Source organism: Gopherus flavomarginatus, chromosome 1, assembly GCF_025201925.1.
Source record: "Gopherus flavomarginatus isolate rGopFla2 chromosome 1, rGopFla2.mat.asm, whole genome shotgun sequence".
NCBI lineage: Eukaryota > Metazoa > Chordata > Testudines > Testudinidae > Gopherus > Gopherus flavomarginatus.
In genome coordinates, this window is record NC_066617.1 from 57,241,787 (window position 1) to 57,260,549 (window position 18,763).

At 41.2% G+C, this 18,763-nt stretch overlaps 1 protein-coding gene across 2 annotated transcripts in view; it reads left to right on the forward strand.

Annotated features, from left to right (window-relative positions):
* The window catches only part of CNTN1 (contactin 1), a 434,418-nt gene that overhangs the window by 346,592 nt on the left and 69,063 nt on the right, over nucleotides 1–18,763 (forward strand). For both annotated transcript variants that reach the window (XR_007772052.1, XM_050936109.1), the window contains exons 16-19: nucleotides 1,310–1,468; nucleotides 2,777–2,926; nucleotides 6,978–7,048; nucleotides 12,234–12,468. Coding sequence is in view for 1 of the 2 variants with exons in the window: in XM_050936109.1 (XP_050792066.1) it covers nucleotides 1,310–1,468; nucleotides 2,777–2,926; nucleotides 6,978–7,048; nucleotides 12,234–12,468 (615 nt within the window). In the remaining variant the exon portion in view is untranslated. The remainder of the gene's footprint in view (nucleotides 1–1,309; nucleotides 1,469–2,776; nucleotides 2,927–6,977; nucleotides 7,049–12,233; nucleotides 12,469–18,763) is intronic.

The window sequence follows — 18,763 nt, forward strand, 5'->3', positions numbered from 1 at the left end:
AGGGTTTTTTTCTGAAATATCTTGATTTTTATTTTTTCCAGGTAGGTCCCATGTCCTGTGGTAGGTTTATAGATGTCCATTTCTCTGGCGATCTTCTTCCATAGGTGATAGTATGATGAAGTCATCAGCATACAGTGGGCATTTTATTTCTGAGTGATTAATGAGAGGTTAGATTCAGGTCTGTAGTATCATAAGTTATTTCTGTGTCTTTGTTCAAATTGGTCAGTAATTGGTTTATTTATGAGATTTCTCTTGTTTTCAAATCAAAATAAATTATAAAGAGGCTATCACTGCATTTGCTAGGAGCCTGGTAGTTTCCAGGTCTGCACAGTAAAGAGAGACTAGTCCCCTTATTCTTCTGAAGATACCATGTGACATGTTCAGTCACATTTGCTGTAATCTACTGAAAGATTGTTGGAGTAATTAATTGAATCATAGATGAGATTTGACAAGCTGTTAATCATGGAAAGGGAATCAGCAAGTCTAATTTTAGCGATTGTAATGCATTGTCTCTGCTTTTCTTATTTCACTGATTTTTTTCTTATAATTTGATCCTAATGTCCAAGGCAACTGCAAGCAGGATAAAATAAATTGTGTGAAATGACCCGCAGGCAAAATTCACAAACGAGTGCCAAAGCTGATGATCACAGAGCTGTCGGGCAAGGAGCTTATTTTTCGCATGGACTTCTGACTTTCATAGTGTCTTTTACAGATTAAGATTCCTACACATACACATACACGTTGCATCACTGTCCTCTGTTTCACTCTAGTCTAGACTGCTAAGAATCCTAGTCACCTGTGGTTGTTGACCTGTATGTTCCAGGCAGCCATGCAGTTCTCTTCTTCGAGTTGAGTAAGGCATGGCACAACATACGTATCTTATGTTGCTTGAGTTTTATGAACCAATTGGGGGAGTAAAGGAGTGCTTTCATAATAACAGTAAGTACCCTGTAAAATGTAGGCTTGGAAAAAAAATGCTGTTCACTATAGCAAATACTATTATTATGTCCTCAGTTCATGAGTCTGTTGTTTTGGGATAAGACCATCCAAGTTTTAGGTGGAATTTAGAAAGGATCATTAATAGCTATAACTCTTAATATCTTTTAGATGCAAATGCAGAAATCAGCTAAATCATTTTATGAAGATTATAAAGATATGATTGTATTGCCCCATTCTTCAAGCAGTTCTTAAGGAAATGTGGCAATAGAAATCTTATATAATGGTTAAATAGATTGTAATACATTAGTTAGGAAACGCTTTCTTTTTAAAAGTATAATTTAATCTGTAAATTGCCAAATGTGCTTTTCAGGTCCTCCAGGTCCCCCTGGGGGTTTGAGAATAGAAGATATTAAAGACACTTCTGTAACACTTACTTGGAGTCGTGGGACAGACAATCATAGCCCTATTTCAAAGTACACTATCCAGTCAAAGACTTTTCTTTCTGAGGAGTGGAAAGATTCCAAAACAGGTAAGGGAAGTATTAGAACTAATAAAATCAATAGAATAACTTTTGACTCATCTTACATGTGCTTAATTTTATACATTCCTTTCTGGATGACTAATAATGTGTGAAGCTGAGTACATAAGCCTTTCCAGGATCATGGCCTTATTCTTTAGAAAATATTTTATGCCAAAATACATTTCTTTAGAAAATCTGATTTTCTTAAACCCTTCTAAATTCTAGCAGTTAATGAGCCAATCACATGCAGAGATTCTGCCCAACAAGTAAGTAGTGCAGATTCTCAACATGAAAATATTTCTTTCCCACTCAGCACATTTAATTTTTGAATAATTTATTCTGGGTAATATTGCCATATGGTCTACAGAATTAACATTTCATTTCTTTTGTTATGCCTAATCACACTCCTTTAATCAATGGAACATTTACGATCTTTTCCTTGAGAATTAGTTCACCACAAATTGATCTTGTGACTGTCAAATATTGTAGAATTTTAATAGTTCAGTTATTACTTTTCATCTAAGTTATACTTTGATACCACAGTGATAGATGCTTTAGAAACATACCCAGCTTTATTGACCCCTAAATCCCATTTTCAGTGGGAGTGCAAGCATTGCAGGACCAGGGCTATTCTAGAATGTATAGTATTATTTGTTGTTGTATGTTATTTTAAAAATAAATATTAGTATATTTGTCTTACCTTGCCATTCCCCTTCCCACCACACACATCCACCAGTTCACCCACAAACTCATTCAACATTGACTCCCCTCCCAGCTAGGGACCTTTCAAATCCCTCAGCTTCCTCCAAACCAAGGTGCTAACTTCTAATCATATTATATGTTCCATTCCTGGATAGTTGACGGATCTTTCTATCTATGCCTGGCTAACCTATAGATGGCACTTAGTCAACTTTGTATTTAACTTTCATAACTATGAGTGAAATTCCAGGATTATGAGCTTCAAAAGCATCATATTGTTACATGAAATGTAGTTGCGTTCCAGCTTTCTCGGTGCATTTTTCTATAGGAGAAATATCCAGATGTCACAAGGTTCAGTATGCAATTATTAAGGCTACCGCCACCACTCGTCCACTTGCAATTGCAATTTGTGATCTTGTAAAAGTTTATCCCAGATAATCTCATAGATTCAATTTCTCATTCTCTGCCAGAAAAAGAGATCCTGTTTTATAATGTAGTATTCGTCTAGGTGGCTGATTACAAACAGAGAGGGGGGATAAACTACAGAAACTGTAACTAGATTATTCTTTCAGCTTACTGCAAAATGCTCCTTTCTAAGCAGTCTATTGTTTCATTTAGATCCCCCAAACGTTGAAGGAAATATGGAGACCGCAAAGGTGATTGATTTAATCCCATGGATGGAGTATGAATTCCGGATAACAGCAATGAATACTTTGGGGACAGGAGAACCTAGTATGCCATCACAAAGAATTAGAACAGAAGGAGCTGGTACGCAGACACAAATTGTCGCGATATCTTAAAATGCTTAAATGTTCTTTTTAATTTTTCTACATTTTCATTAATTTTGGTAGAGGCAGAGTGCAAAAATCCAAATAGAATGGTGTAACTAGTTGTAATTAACTGTAGTGAGTAATTTTCAGATATACTAGTGTGCTAACCACAAAACAGGCAACAAAATGAGCAGTCTTGACACCAAATGATAAATTTACACTGTCTTTGGTGACTGCTGTTTTTTACTAGCTCACTACCATGGCTCGCCATAATCCCAAAGTCTGGAGAAGATTTTATGTTCTTTCATTCACATCGGACTAACAAATATCTTGCTTGGAAGCTTAGACCATTTAGTGGTATCTGTGTGTTTTAAAGACACACTTCCTACAATGAGTTTATCCACAGACACATGTCCAGTTACTGAGCTCATCTCATCACGTCTGCTAGAGAGCTGGCTTCAACGCACAAGAGCATTTCCCGCCTGTTCAGGTTGCCCCCACAATCTGGCTCGGCTTTGTATTCCTGTTGACTCTTTCAGTGCTCTCAGACTGGTCTCTTCCTGTTGTCTCCAGTGATGGACCCTTGAAACTAGTGTGACTACCTGTTCCAGCAGCACTACTTATAAACCAAGCCATCCCTCCTGTCTGAGCTGCCGGCCCAAGGTTTTGTGCCCCCACTCCTGGGTCAGCCTAATATCAGTTACAGAAAGAAGGGTAGAATTTCAGACTACTGGAATACAGACTTTCAACCCATGGCCAACATGAATCACTGGGCCCCATTGGTCTTATTACCCAGTACTTCTTGGTCCAGTAATAAATTCAGAAATAGAGAATGAGAGGCTAAAAGTCATTCCCAGTTGTTACTGGTGGCTAGAGGGAAATTCTTGACAAGGAAGGAGGCCCTATTGCAGTACATTTGTTGTTGTCCAATAGTAGTGAGAAATTACCTGAACAGACTTGTGTTATACCTCTGACACTTGTATCCTCAGTTGTTCTCCAGGACATCATATAGAATGACTTACTCTTTTATTCATGTAGAAAAAATTAAATTAACAAAGAAGAGAAAAATAGCATGAAATTGCATTCATTGGGGATGTTTTCTTCTCCCGCCTTTCAGAGATCCTCTACAGTATGTTTTAAATTAATTGTTTTTGTGCAGGAAAAATATATACATTTTTTTTAAATCAGCAAATGTTCATTTGTTTCTTAGCTTGCTGTATTCTAATCATAAGACATGCCAGCATGTGTGTTGTACTGGATAATGCCACTTCCCTATGATTGAAGGTTTGGTCTTGTGCCTTTTAATGCTGTGTCAAAGGCATGACATTATCCAACACAGCACATGCCTCAGTCTATCTAATTGCTTAATGTTAAGATCTCGAAGCACAGTTAAGCATATCCTGTAGGCTGGGACAGGTACATCATAAAATGAATTCTCCGAAATGAAGAATTAGATGCTGAATATATCATTCAAGATAATATAGTCTGTTTTGACTGTCTGAAGGAGATAACAGCAGTGCTTTTAGAGGTAATGCATCACTGCAAAAAGGTCTATATCCAACCAGACTTACATGTCACTTTATCCATCTTAACAAACACTAGCTCCAGTTTGCAGCCCTGTTCTTTATTAATTTTAGAAGTCTGCTGTCCCATTAGTCGGGCTTGAAATATCTATTTGGTAAATAGATTAAATGTTTGTTCACTGCAAATTTTGCTAAGAATAATAAAAAGCATAATCACCTTTTAAAAATTAGATTGTTAAGGAGTAAGGAAGCATTAATTCGTCAGGTTAATGGAGACAGGAAAGAAAAATCCACAGCACTGTAAAACCAAAGTGAAAGGAAATTACTGCTAATAAACTTGTCTATTAGCATCAAATGTTTCCTTACTCCACAGCTGCATTTGGACAAGAGCCTAGGGGTCTAAAAGAAGAAACGTGCACTTGCATCTTGGAGTGCTGGCATACCATTAGTATTTTTCTGCTGTTTTGAAGGGTGGGTGGAAACAACCCTCACATGTAGAGGGATTGTGATACTTTACATATATTAATAGCCTTATGCTGGGTTCATGAAACTTCTTTCAGTCTCCTCCCCAACTTAAAGAATGACATGCCCTCCCCTTTTGCTTCAGGTCTTTAATATCTTTGGAAGATTTAATTGGTTGTCTTGCTGCCCATGCAGAATGGAGGACAACTAGGAGCAGCATTTCTGCCTGTGGCAGGTTATGACTGGTACTTTTGGTGCAGGCATTTATAGAAGTTATGGCATCAATCTTGCACGCTTCTTAGAATACAAACTGAAGAGTGTAATGCACTGAAGTGTTAATGGATAGGATCCCCTGTACTGGAGAAAGTGTATTTCTTACCATGAGTTGGCACTTATTATAGAGAACTGGTACCATCCCCCATCTGAATTTCCTGCCAAGAATCTCAGGCTAATATGGGAGCAAGACACTATATGTGGCTTTTCAGTTCAATGTGTGTTGAATAGGTTCCCTAAGGTATTAGGTATTTTCATTGCACAGCTTGGAACCAATGCTAGAATATTTTGATTATCTGATTATAAAGAGCAGCTGCTCAATATGACACAGGATCAAACATTACTACTAATCTGCTGTGCCATCTGAGTAATGGATAACACATTGCATAAGTTTAACTGTGGTATCTGACAATTGTTAGTGGCACAAACAGCTCTGAACCTTCACTCTTTCTTCCATGTGCATATGGCTTTCATTTTAATGGCTGCTTTTAACTGCAGGCTTGTTGTACATGTAATTAAGATAAGTTTAAATTAAAATCTGTTTATTTTGTTTAGTACCACTTAAGTTACATAATGACTTCTTGGGATTTTCCTATTGTATATATATTTTAGCTACTAGACACTGAAATTCAGTAAGAAGTCTCTGAAACCAATTAATGCTGGGAAAATGAAGGCTGGGCACTTCTCCATTTACTTGAGTTGTCATGATAAATATATTGCTCCCTGTCATCTCTTGCTCTGCACTTTGGGTGGCCATTTACACCTATATTAAGTGAGCACAAAGTGGGTGTCAGATGCTACCAGTATGATTTGGGCTGCTTGATCTTTCAAACTTACAGTCATCTCATTGCTAGTTTTTTAGTTGCTTTTTCTTCCGACGAAATTATCATTTTTAGTTTGATAAGGACTACCAATTGCCTATCTTTCGGAAAGTGTTTTGTAGTCATCATGGCAGAGATGAGTTTCAAGGAACCTTCCTTACCAAGTCCATGGGAGGAAGGAGCCTGCACACCTTCTGAACTACCTAACTTTTATCCCAACTATATTCAGTGGGAATTGAAGGCTGTCAGTGTCGCACAAGTGAAAATAAGGGAGTAAATTGTAATGGAAATAGTGGGAACTTCCTGTGCAGATTTCTAAATGAAACATAAAAATACAGTATATACAATCAGAAGCTTAATTTACTTTGAGTACTGGAGCCTTAAGTCCTGATCCTCCACCCACTCATATCAATGGTAGTTTGCCATTGACCTGAATGAGAACAGGTCTAAGGTCCCAGTCCTGTAGAGACTTACTCATGTGCTGAACTCTATGTATAGTGAATAGATCCATTGACATCAGTGGGCTATTCGAAGAGTGTGTAAAATGAAGCATGTGTTTAAGTCTTTGTTGAATGGAGGCATAAGTCTCTAAAGACCACAGAGTGAGCAGAGATAAAAATAATAAAATGCTTTTCTCCTCAGATCTATGAAGGGCGTGTTCAGTTTCTGAATATCCAATTTAAAAAGTAAAGTGAACATGGATAAAATCAGGAAAGAGTTAGTTATTACCAGCCATTCCTAGTTACCATAAGTGGAGAGAACTGGCACTTTTCCTGTGGCAAAAGCTATACGTTAGTCTTGGCAAGACCACAGACTCTCACAGCTATTACAGGCTATCATTACTGTAATTGTGTGGGCCATATGGGCTCATTGGCACTGCTAGTAAAAAGAAAAACGTAATTAATGGCTCTTTATTGAATGAGAGCTCTGAAGTCTGAGACAATGTTGCTTGTCTTTTCTATTATTCCAGCTCCTAATGTGGCTCCTTCTGATGTTGGAGGAGGGGGTGGAAGTAACCGAGAGCTGACAATAACATGGATGGTGAGTATCAAAATGAAACTAAATTGATTACGTGCTGTGCTGGGTATGCAGCATCTGATCCTCTTCCCACTGAAGTCAGTGGAAGTTTTGCCATTGACTGCAGAGAGGGCAGGGTTGGACCCACAGTAAGTAAGTTTGCAGTCTTGTCTTTTGAAATATATAAGAAGGAAGGAAAAATGTGTGCTTTTAGATACACCTCTCCCCCGATATAGCTTGGTAAAGGGGGGGTGGGGCTGCGCGCTCCGGCAGATCAAATCAAGTTCAGTATAACGTGGTTTCACCTATAACGCAGTAAGATTTTTTGGCTCCTAAGGACAGCGTTATATCGAAGTAGAGGTGTCGTTATTTATTCATCTTTATAAAATATAGCTTTAGGCAACTATCTGATGCTCTGGGCACATATTGCATACATTAAAACACAGAGGCAGAGTCTATGATACTAGATTAATTTATAGAACTTCAAAAAGCAGCATTTGGATTTTACTTATATTGTACTTCGGACCAAGTATTATTCTATTTTTGAAGCCCACAATCCAAACAGTAAGCAGGTTCACTTAAATGTTTTAACAGCTACATGGCTAGACTTTTCAGTTTTAATTCTTCTTACATCACACACCTACCTTCAACTGGAGTGGAATGCAGAGTTGGAGAATGACACTGATTGTTAGAAAAGCTTCAGAGTAAACAAAGCTTTTTGTAAATTACAGGCACAATAAGTGGTGGCTCCATGATATTCTGTCTTTAGAAAGTCTACTGTAGAAATGTGTAGTATTACTGTTTTCCTTGTGGGGCTGGAGCAATTCTTTGGAAAATTCCACCCACTAGGGGAAAAAAAAAGCCTTCTGGAAATGCCTGGTCAACGAGAAAGAGAGCCAGAGAGAGAGAGAGAGAAGCAAAGGTTGAAAACAGGGAATGAAGAGAAGAAAGGCAAGAAAATGGGAAGAAGGAAAAAAATGGAGCAGAAGAGGATAAGAAAGCAGGAGAGAGCAAGATCATATGTAAACTAAAGATGGATGGGATGGAAAGGAGAGCTGAGAAGCTACAGAGGATGAAGTACGGGAAAGAAAAAGAAGTTCCTTCCTTGAGACATGGTAAAGGAAAGAGTTGTGGAAGTTTATACTTGCCTCCAGCAATCAGAGGCCACAATATTATACTTTTAAAAAGTAACCAAAGTTATCTTGCTGTCGTTGGCCCCTCTACTCACTTGCCCAACGTCATATGGAGAATAGAAAATATATCCTTTGTTTCTTTAGGAATGGTTGATACATCAGATGTAGCTCGGACTGCATGTACCTCTACCACTAAGAATGCTTTCTCTTTGATTAATCAGTACCTAAAGCCTACTTAGGACTAAAAGCATCTACTTTATTGTCCTAGTAAGAATGCTCCTTTAAGAAAATACAGGTTTGTTTAAAAAAGTATGCATATTGCACTCTGTGTGTGTTTGTTTGTATGTGGAATGCTGTATTTTAGGGTTACTGAACCGCTTGGGAGGAGTATGTCAGCTGTGACAGTTGTAACCAACCACAAATTTGGGAGAAGGATTTTTTTGCTTCAGGTCAAAATATTTTCAACTGTATTTTCAATTGTATCTGCTACAGTAGAGATGCATGGGCATGAACTGACTCAGAGACAAGAGCTTTATGTTTAAATAAAGGAAACTTCAACATTCTGTAAAAATAGGTTTTCAAGATATCTTTCTCAATGCTAGTAAACGGTCATTTAGACAATATGCCACTCCTATTATTTTCATTTTGTTTTTAATTGTTCTTTGAATGAAGAGAATCAAATAAAAACACATGCAATGCACAGCTGAGCAAGACAGATTAGCTTTAAAATATTGGCATACATACTGTTGTCTCAGAGAAAGATTAAGAATGATACACATTGCACTGCATGTAAAGGCTTGTATTCATGGCAGTCTTGGCATCAGGGAGACTTTGATAATTGCCAGGTAAGACTAAATTTAATAAAAAAAAAAAAATTATAACCAGGAGGATAGTGACTAATGCAAGATCTGAAGTCTAAGATCATTTAGATTTTTCTAATGGCCCCAAATAGATTTATATTCCAATTATTTCACTTAACTAATGTCAGTTTTTCCAGCAGTTCTGTAATGGGTAGTTCATTTAACCATTCAAACTAAGTGGGCGGAGTTTCTGTTTCTCAGGAATATCCAACTTTCCACTAGCATAACTATCAAGGGGGGGTTTTCTATTAAGGTTAGATTTACTATGCTCACCTGACACAGCACAGGTTGACTCAGATAAGGGTATTTGTTCCCAAAAATGTACACACATTTGCATATGCGATTCCAATAATTTCTTAATTAATGGCATGAAAGCAGAATATGAGACAGGTTATGTGGCTGCCAACACCTACAGCATTTTCAGATTCAAAATTTCAGCTTGCATGAGATATTCAGGGATCCAGCCAGAGCTCTCTGAGATCTTCGTTTAAGGGAACTGCAGAAGTAGAGGATTAGAAGTGGTCTTCTTTTTGGCCATAGCCTTTCTCCATATCTCTTCATGGATAGCATGGTTAATTCCCTTTCCCATTCTCCTTTGAGGACTATAATTGGAGGATATTGCATGGCGTTCAGCAATGTACAGTTATTTATTTCAACGTGACATTTATGCTGACTGTCTGGCCCTTTTGGCTGATGGCAAAAGAGGAACTAGACATTATGATATCAGAGTGAGCATCTGTGTTTGAAGGTAACAAAAAAACCCAGAATTATGAAAGTAGAGAAGGTGGAAGAAGAACTGTTGATTGACGCTTCAGGAGCTGAAGAAAATTTGTGTACTTTGGAAGTACACGTAGTGCCATTGGAGAGATTTGTAGAATCGAAAGGAAGAACCCAATGTGAAAAACGGTAGCAGAAGTACTGCAGGACCAGAGATTAAGCAACAAACTGAAAGGAAAAGTGTATGCTGCATGTGTTTGTCCCTGCCTGCTCTATGATTCGGAAATGGTGGGTCTTACGAAGTTGGAAAAAAAGAAGATACAAGTAGTAGAAAATAATATGTGGAGGAGAATGGCAGCAAGCGGATAGTAAACAGAGGGGGCATGGAAGAAATAAGGGGGATGATGTATTTGGGACTTCCAGTGATAGATAGGCTAGAGAGTGCATGTGTGAGGTGGGGTGGGCATGTAATAAGAATGGGAAAAGAATGAGTAGCGAAGAAAGTGGAAACAAGCAAGAGGACAGCAAGAAAGAATGTGGAAGACTGAGAGTACAAAGGAAATACTGTCAAGAGTAGTTTGAAGCGAAAAGGACTGGATCTCTCAGACCTACAAACCTGTGCTATGGACTGGAAGAAGTGGTGAAGAATCATGGGCACTTCCAACCCCAAGTACACAGGAAAAGGAGTCGAGAAGTGAAGTGATATATTACTAAAGTTCTTAAAATAACCTACCTGTGGAGAATGCAGTCTCACACTTTCTCTTTCCCATTTGGGGGAAGATGAAGGAATGAAGATCTCATCTGGTCCTAGTTTATTATATCTGAAATGCTACGAGAATGAAGATACAGTACATGCTAACAGCTAACAATGGTAACCCAAGATAGGGAATAAAAAAACAAAGCATGGCACTCTTTCCATGTTTCAGAATTAAAACAAATTTCAGAATCTCAAAATCCTCCATAAAATAGAATTTGTTTTCTTCCCATTCCATTTAAAACTATTTTTAATTCTAAAAAATGTGACCCTGAGTGTCCTTTGAGTGGATGATATAGTAATGGACAGCAGTGTAAAACCTGAAGATAATGTACTCCCACCTCTTACGCTGCTGCAGGTCCATTACTCCTCACATAAGCCCTTGCATGGATGTTCTGTGCAGGAGAGACACTGTTGGGTTTGGAGGGCAAGAAAGGGTGGAGCAGGGGGCTACTCTCAAAGACATCAGCCTCTGCTCAGCCTTCAGGTTCACACAGAAATCAAAGAAATGGTAAATAAAGCTTGTAGCTCTATTAATCTGAGTTTGTTCCATGTCTGTTGCTGAACAGCCACAGGAAGAACCCAGCCAATGGCAAAAGGGTCCTGTCTCTTTACATCTAGAATGATAGGAGTCTCTAGTTGAGAATCCATGGATGGTGGCCTTGGATAAGTCTTCCAGAAGTGTTATCCCCGATTCAGCCAGAAGCATCACTGATCAGTGACATGAGTAGGGCCCTACAGGGCAGGGCCGCTCAGAGTGGGAGGGCAAGTGGGCAATTTGCCCCAGACCCTGGGCCCCGCAGGGGCTCCCACGAGAGTTTTTTGTGGGCCCTGGAGCAGGGTCCTTCACTCACTCTAGGGGCCAGCTTCTTCCACTTCAGGTCTTCGGTAGCGGGGGGTCCTTCTGCCCCGGGGCGGACGGACCCCCCTACCACCGAAGCGGGGGCCCCCCGCTGAAGTGCCAGGTCTTCAGCGGTAATTCGGCAGTGGGTCCTGGAGCGGAAGGACCCCCCGCCGCCAAATTGCCGCTGAAGCAGGGGCCCCCCGCCGCTGAAGACCCCAGGCCCCTGAATCCTCTGGGCGGCCCTGCTACAAGGTGCCATAAAAATGATGGATGGTAGTCCATGTGGATCTGAGAAATGTCTGAAATCTTTAGAGAGTGAAGTTCTGGCAACACTGATGCTAAAGCAGTTGAATGGATAGCACACTACCTGCTCTGAGAATTTGCCATTACCCCTAAGTATGGGAAATAAATCATCATGAAGATATTTATGATATAATGGGAGGTATGAATCCATTGCTAATAATTGTCTGTGTTTGGAGCCTGTGATAGACATCTGTGAGTTACACACTCATTCTCTCTGTCCCTCTCACACACACGCACACACAGAGTCTATGGTACATACTCCTTGCCACTCGTCATTTCTTAAAAAGGTATATTTTGCTGGCTGCAGCTGAATATAGTTTTAAAACAAAATCATCTTAGCCTTCTCTGGCTGGAGACAGCATGACATGCATTTCTGTACTACTGGATCAAAAGCAGAAGTTGAACTTGAATTTTATTATTACCAGATGTAGTCAGTGACGGAGATGGTGTGCTTCTGAAGTGGACGGAAGCAAATCAGAGAATGTAATTTCAATGCAATATTTTTGCAATTTATATGTGGAGAAATATTTTTAAACTTCTAATTAGTGATCCACTGGTTAACCATAAAGTGTTAATTCTTAGTTTTTTGTCTCTTCAGCCTTTGTCAAGAGAGTACCACTTTGGCAAGAATTTTGGTTACATAGTAGCCTTTAAACCATTTGGTGAAAAGGAATGGAGAAGAGTTACAGTTACCAATCCTGATATTGGCCGATATGTGCACAAAGATGACTCTCTGCCCCCCTCAACAAAGTTTCAAGTAAAAGTGAAAGCATTTAACAACAAAGGGGATGGACCGTTCAGCCTTGTTGCCATCATTTATTCAGCACAAGATGGTGAGTAAAATTTATATATTAAAATCTACAATAAAGGCCTGATCCAGCACTAACAAAGTCAAGGGGACCAGGGTCAGGGCAAGTGAAATGAACTGCAGCAGGATTCAGCAGGATGTACCTTCAATGAGTAGGGTCATTCTTGGTCATCACTCCTGAAGTTCTTACTCAGGCAAAACTCCCATGAGAGTTTGTCTGAGAGTATGTCTACACTGCCGCTGGTAGCATGCTTCTCAGTGCAGGTAGACTGACAGGTGCCAACTCTTCTTGTGCTAGCATGCTAAAAATAGCAGCGGGACCATGGGCAGTGGCTTGGGCTAGCTGCCAAAGTACCTACCCAGTGGGCTGCGTGAGATTGTACTTGGACAGCTAGTTTGAGTCCCTACCTGCTCTGTGGCCATACTGCTATTTTGCATCTAGTTTAAGCAGAGCTAGCACATGTCTGTCTAAATGCACTGGGAAGCATGCTCCCAGCTACAGTGTAGACATACCCCACATGAAGAACTGTAGGACAATGCCCCTGGTGGGCAGAATAGCAGTGAACTAACAACCCTCAAAGAAATTCACCTAGCAAATACCCATTCTCAACCATTGTACAGCTAGTTAAAAATAAAGGATTTGGGGAACTGGAAAAAAAGTGCCTCCTTCCACATTTGTTGTCTGAAACATGGCATTGTGATACTACAGTTGTATTTGGGTCATCCTCACTAATGCAGTATGATTGATGCACATATTGAAAGGTGAATTGTTATGTCTTGCTAAGGAAAACTAGAAAATAAGTACTCAAATTAAATTTAAATTTCTTTTTAAAAAAGAAACCACTCCTGCTATCTTGTAATACACAGGTGAGTTTTTAGTGAGAATTACTGTCCAAAACTGTCTAGGACAGTTAGTGGCAGAGTATTTCAGATATTTCAATTATAAGATTGATATTCATAACTGAACGAATGGAAGCAAAAATGCTGTTAGTTACACTTTTCCATATGCTTTAGTAGTAGTCAGCTTTATTCTAAAATAAAGTAGTAGTACATGTTTTGCTCGTTAACTGATGGTAGTAAATCCTATCAGTCTCAATATAACAGCTGTGGTATTTAAGCATACTACTGCAGAGGAATGATTAATTTGGTTAAGTTTTCAAGCCTGTTCAAATTCTAATACTTATTCTTCCATGCTCTTTTATTCCAGTTTAGACATTAAAGCAATCAGGTGAATAATTAAATGAAAACCCTTGACATTTGACTAAAACCTTCTTTTCCTTAATCCTTGCTGGAATTATTTCAAATTCAGCAATCTGCAAGATTTCAGTTAGAAATGTCATTTCCTATGCTGAGTGGAAGAAAGCATTAGAAAAAGGTAAACCTTAGAGCAGAATAATATAGGTAATAATATATAACAAAAATATTACACTATAATGTCTGCTGCCAGAATTACAAAGCAGAAATGTAAAGAATTGCTCAATATTTTCATGTCGCAGAACAGAATCTGCTTCACCAAAGCAGAACTCCATCTACTGAAATGAGAGCAAAGAGCCAAAAGGTGGGACCAGATAACAAGGCCACATTCTCACACTTCAGACTCCATTCTCATCTCAGTGTACTTTATAGGAGATTTATGTTTGTACCTCCCATTAGCTCTAATGGGAACTTTGTATACAAATCACCCACACACCCAGAGAGAAACATAGAATAGACCCTTTTATTTCTTATGATAATTCAGGATCCACACTAGCAACACTTAGCTAATGTGATTAATACTGATCCTAGTTATCAGAGAAGTGTACCTTAGGATATCATCTTTAACAGCTGCTGCAGCAACAGAATGATTATTGTTGTAGTAGTGTAAATGAATGAATATGTTGCTGATACCCAAATAACATTTCAGTATCCCTTCATTTCTCAGAACATTGTCAACATCTGACTTGTAAGTTTCCAGGCCTGTTAGTGAAGTGCTAAATGTATTTCTTCTAGAAAAAAATAACTACTAAAAGCAAAAATTAATAATAGGAACATTAAACCTGCACCTGAAATATAATTGTGTTATATATGTAAACTGCCTGTATGATAGTAGCAAAATTGTTTGTTTTCTGAGTTCAGCTGTTTAATAGAGCCATCATGCTCATGTGACCAAACACCTTGGGAGCAGCAAGCAAGTGTAGCTCCAGAAAAATTAGAGAAAAGGAAATGAACAGTAGTACTGACTTTTAGAAAATGAAAGAAAAATAATCGTGGTGGTTGCCACCTTATAACTCTAGTCCTAGCAAAATAATTCTGCACCTGCACAGAGAAACACTAAGCATTCAAGATCATATTATGCCCATCGCAGCCGCTAAGGCAGGTTGAGGACATGAAAGGGAGAGGAGGCGCTGATGGAGCTCAGCCTCCAGTTGCTATGATGAAGACGGTTATCAGCCGTTCTGTACCATCTGCCGGGAATGATCGAGAGTCATTCCCATTTTTACCCAGGCGCCCCAGGGCATCCTCACCGAGGCCAGCCAGGAGCACTCACGGGCTGATGATGACGGTGGATAGCAGTCATATTGTACTGTCTGTCACCGGGAAGGGGATGCTGGTGTTCAGCACTGCAGCACCCCGTCTACCAGCAGCATGCAGTAGACGTAGAGTGACATTGAAAAAAGGCGAGAAACGTTTTTTTCCCTTTTCTTCAGGGGGAAAGGGTGTAAATTGACGACATATACCCTGAAACACGCAGGAAAATGTTTTTGACCCTTCAGGGATTGGGGGCTCAGCCAAGAATGCAAATGCTTTTTGGAGACTGCGGGGACTGTGGGATAGCTGGAGTCCTCAGTACCTCCTTCCTCCCACCCTCCATGAGTGTCCATTTGATTCTTTGGCTTTCCATTACGCTTGTCACACAGCACTGTGCTGTGGCCTCTGTCTATCGTAGCTTGGAGATTTTTTCAAATGCTTTGGCATTTCGTCTTCTGTAACGGAGCTCTGATAGAACAGATTTGTCTCCCCATACAGCGATCAGATCCAGTATCTCCCGTACGGTCCATGCTGGAGCTCTTTTTGGATTTGGGACTGCATCGCCACCTGTGCTGATCAGAGCTCCATGCTGGGCAAACAGGAAATGCAATTCAAAACTTCGCGGGGCTTTTCCTGTCTACCTGGCCAGTGCATCCGAGTTCAGATTGCTTTCCAGAGCGGTCACAATAGTGCAGTGTGGGATACCACCTGGAGGCCAATACCGTCGATTTGCAGCCACACTAACCCTAATCCGACATGGCAATACCGATTTCAGCTCTACTCCTCTTGTCGGGGAGGAGTACAGAAACCGGTTTAAAGAGCCCTTTATATCGATATACAGGGCCTCGTTATGTGGACGGGTGCAGGGTTCAGTCGGTTTAACGCTGCTAAATTTGGTTTAAACGCGTAGTGTAGACCAGGCCAAAGTAACTACTTCCTTCCCTAGAGCACCAGTAAAGGAGGGACCCAAAATTTCACTGTAAGTATCAGGGAGCTCCAAACATTGTCTACAACAGGGGTCGACAACCTATGGCACGCGTGCCAACGGTGGGACGTGAGCCGATTTTTAATGACACACCGAGCTCCCAGCCGCTGGCCACACTCAGCCCGCCGCCAGCCTGGGTGAATGGAACCGCAGGCTGGCAGTGGGCTGAGCAGGCTGGCGGCTGAGACCCCGCCTGGCACGGGGCCAGCAGCCGGAACCGAAACCCAGCTGTAACTCAGAGCCAGCCGATGCTGGGGCGCAGCGCGTGGCACACTCTCAGCTGGGGGGGCTGCTCGCTGCCGGAACTCTCCTGCAGGCTGGCGCTGGCGGCCGAAGCAGCAGGCAGTCAGGCAAGTGAAAGGGGCCGGCAGGAGGCGCGGTGGAGGTGCCCGCATCCCAGCCTGTCCTGCTGCCCCTCTCTCGCCACTGTGGCTGGACACCAGGGCACTGCAGGCACATGCCATCCCTGCAGCCCCTGGGGGAAGGGAGAGGCAGGCCAGAGGGTCTTCTGCAGGGCCGGCTCCAGCATTTTTGCCGCCCCCAGCATTTTTGCTGCCCAGAGCAGGAAAAAGAAAAATAGCCGCGATCGCGATCTGCGGCAGATCTTCCACCGCTGCTTCAGTTTTCCGTGGCTGGTCCTTCCCTCAGTGAGGGACCCGCCGCCAAAGAGCCAGACATGCCCCCACTCTCCTTTGGCCACTCCAAGCACCTGCTTGCTGGGCTGGTGCCTGGAGCCGGCCCTGGTCTTCTGCTGCCGCCCCCCATTTGCCTGCAGATGCAGTGCCCCCACACAGCTGGCCCACAGCTCCCTTGCCAGAAACAGGAACAGCATGGTGCAGGGACCCATCCACCATCCAGGTAACCCAGCTGCAACCAGGACTGTCCCAGGCCAGCCCCAAGTCCCTGTCCCCCCGGAACTTCTCCCTACACCCCCGAACCTCCTGCCCTGAACCTCTCACACCACCCAACCTTGACTCCTACACCCCCCATGCTCCCTGACTCCTGGACCATCCACATCCCCACCCCCTGCCCTGATCCCCAATCCCTTGCTCTAAGTGCTTCCCCACACATCCCAGCCCCTGATCTCCTCCACTCCAAGGGAGGTTGTAATACAACAGTACCTATAAGAAATTTAAGTTACTTTTACCCCTGCCAGAACCCCAGAAAAGCAGTGGATTGAGCGGGGCCAGTGGCAGGCTGAGAGGCTCAGCCCGCTGCCGGTCTGCGGTTCCGGCCACCAGCCCCCCGCCAGCCAGTATCCAGACCTCCAGCCTCACTCAGCCCACTGCTGGCCTCGAGTACCGGCAGCCAGGCCGGGGCTCTGCTCCTGGCCTCAGCCACTCCTTGCTGTGGCGCCCATTGGAAAACTCAGCAAGGACAAGGCTCACACAAAACTGATACGATCGGCATTTTAATTTTATTTTAAATGAAGCTTCTTAAATATTTTTAAAACCTTATATACTTTAAATACAACAGTTGTTTATTTATATAATGTAGACTTATAGAGATAGACCTTCTAAAAACATTAAAATATATTGCCGGCACACGAAACCTTAAATTAGAGTGAATAAATGAAGACTCGGCACACGACTTCTGAAAGGTTGCCGGCCCCTGATCTACAACATTAGCAGCCTCAAAGGAGAATGCATATGTGCACAGCCATGCCCCTGTTCACCCAGCACATTGGCAAGCTGGGGCTGCAGGGAAACCCAGCATACACCTTTCCAACAGGTGAGTAAGAGGCAGTGCACATCACGGGCTCCTGAGACCCCTGCAGGCATTGGGACTTGTATAGTTGTGAAGATTCCCTGGAGCTTTACCCTACATGGAGCCGCACAGAGTTTACCCTCTCACTGCCCTGACAGTACCTAATTCCACAAGGTTTCCTTTATAGGATAACTGAACTATGAGCAATAAGCAGCATGTTTTTGATAAAGAATACATCTTGTGAGGCAAACTGAAATGCTTTTTTTATTGCAGAATTGGAAAATGACAGATGGAGTGGATGTCATGTATTTGAACTATAATGTGAAAATGGACTGTCTGCAAAATAGTGTAAATAGCAAATAAGAAGCAAAATTAGTATTATTGAAGGGGGCGTAAATAAGCTTAAGAGGGTGAAATATGAAAAGTAACATTCAGATTGTCTCATCAAGATAATCACCCTGACAGTAAGAACTATTCGGCCCAAGTGAAATTATGGAAACCTGTGACTTGGGCATTTAAATCTTGGGCATTGAACAAAACACTACCAAATGGTACAATGAGAAGCGATCCTGCATTGGCATGGAGATGGACGAGATAACCTGGTCTCTTCCATCTCTAATGCCTGCACAGCTATGATTCAGCAAATGATAAGGCTACGGATAGGCAAGGCAACTTATCAAATGTGTTGCTAGAGATTTTAAAGCTACATAATCATGATATATACTTTCATTGCTACTGAGTTATGTGTTTAGGATTATAATTAGACATATATAGCTTTATGACTAGACATCTTTATTAATTTTAGCGCACTAGTTTTATTCTGTGATTCCATGTGTTTCATGCAAACGTGTGTAATGAAATTGCATTAGCAGTAGTTATACTTAGTACTAAAACTTTAGATTGTGGTGTTTGTGCTTACTTAAATTTTTGTAACTGAGAAAATGTCCTTAACATCAGTGCATCGTTTTTTTTAAAAAGTTATACATTTGAATTATTAACTGTTAGTGAAAGACAATTAAAAAGAGTAACTTTGCACATAAGATTATTTTGTTACCTTAGATACTTCTCATCAGGAAAAAAAACCAGTTATATTTCTTAATAGTGGCTGTTTTGATACATA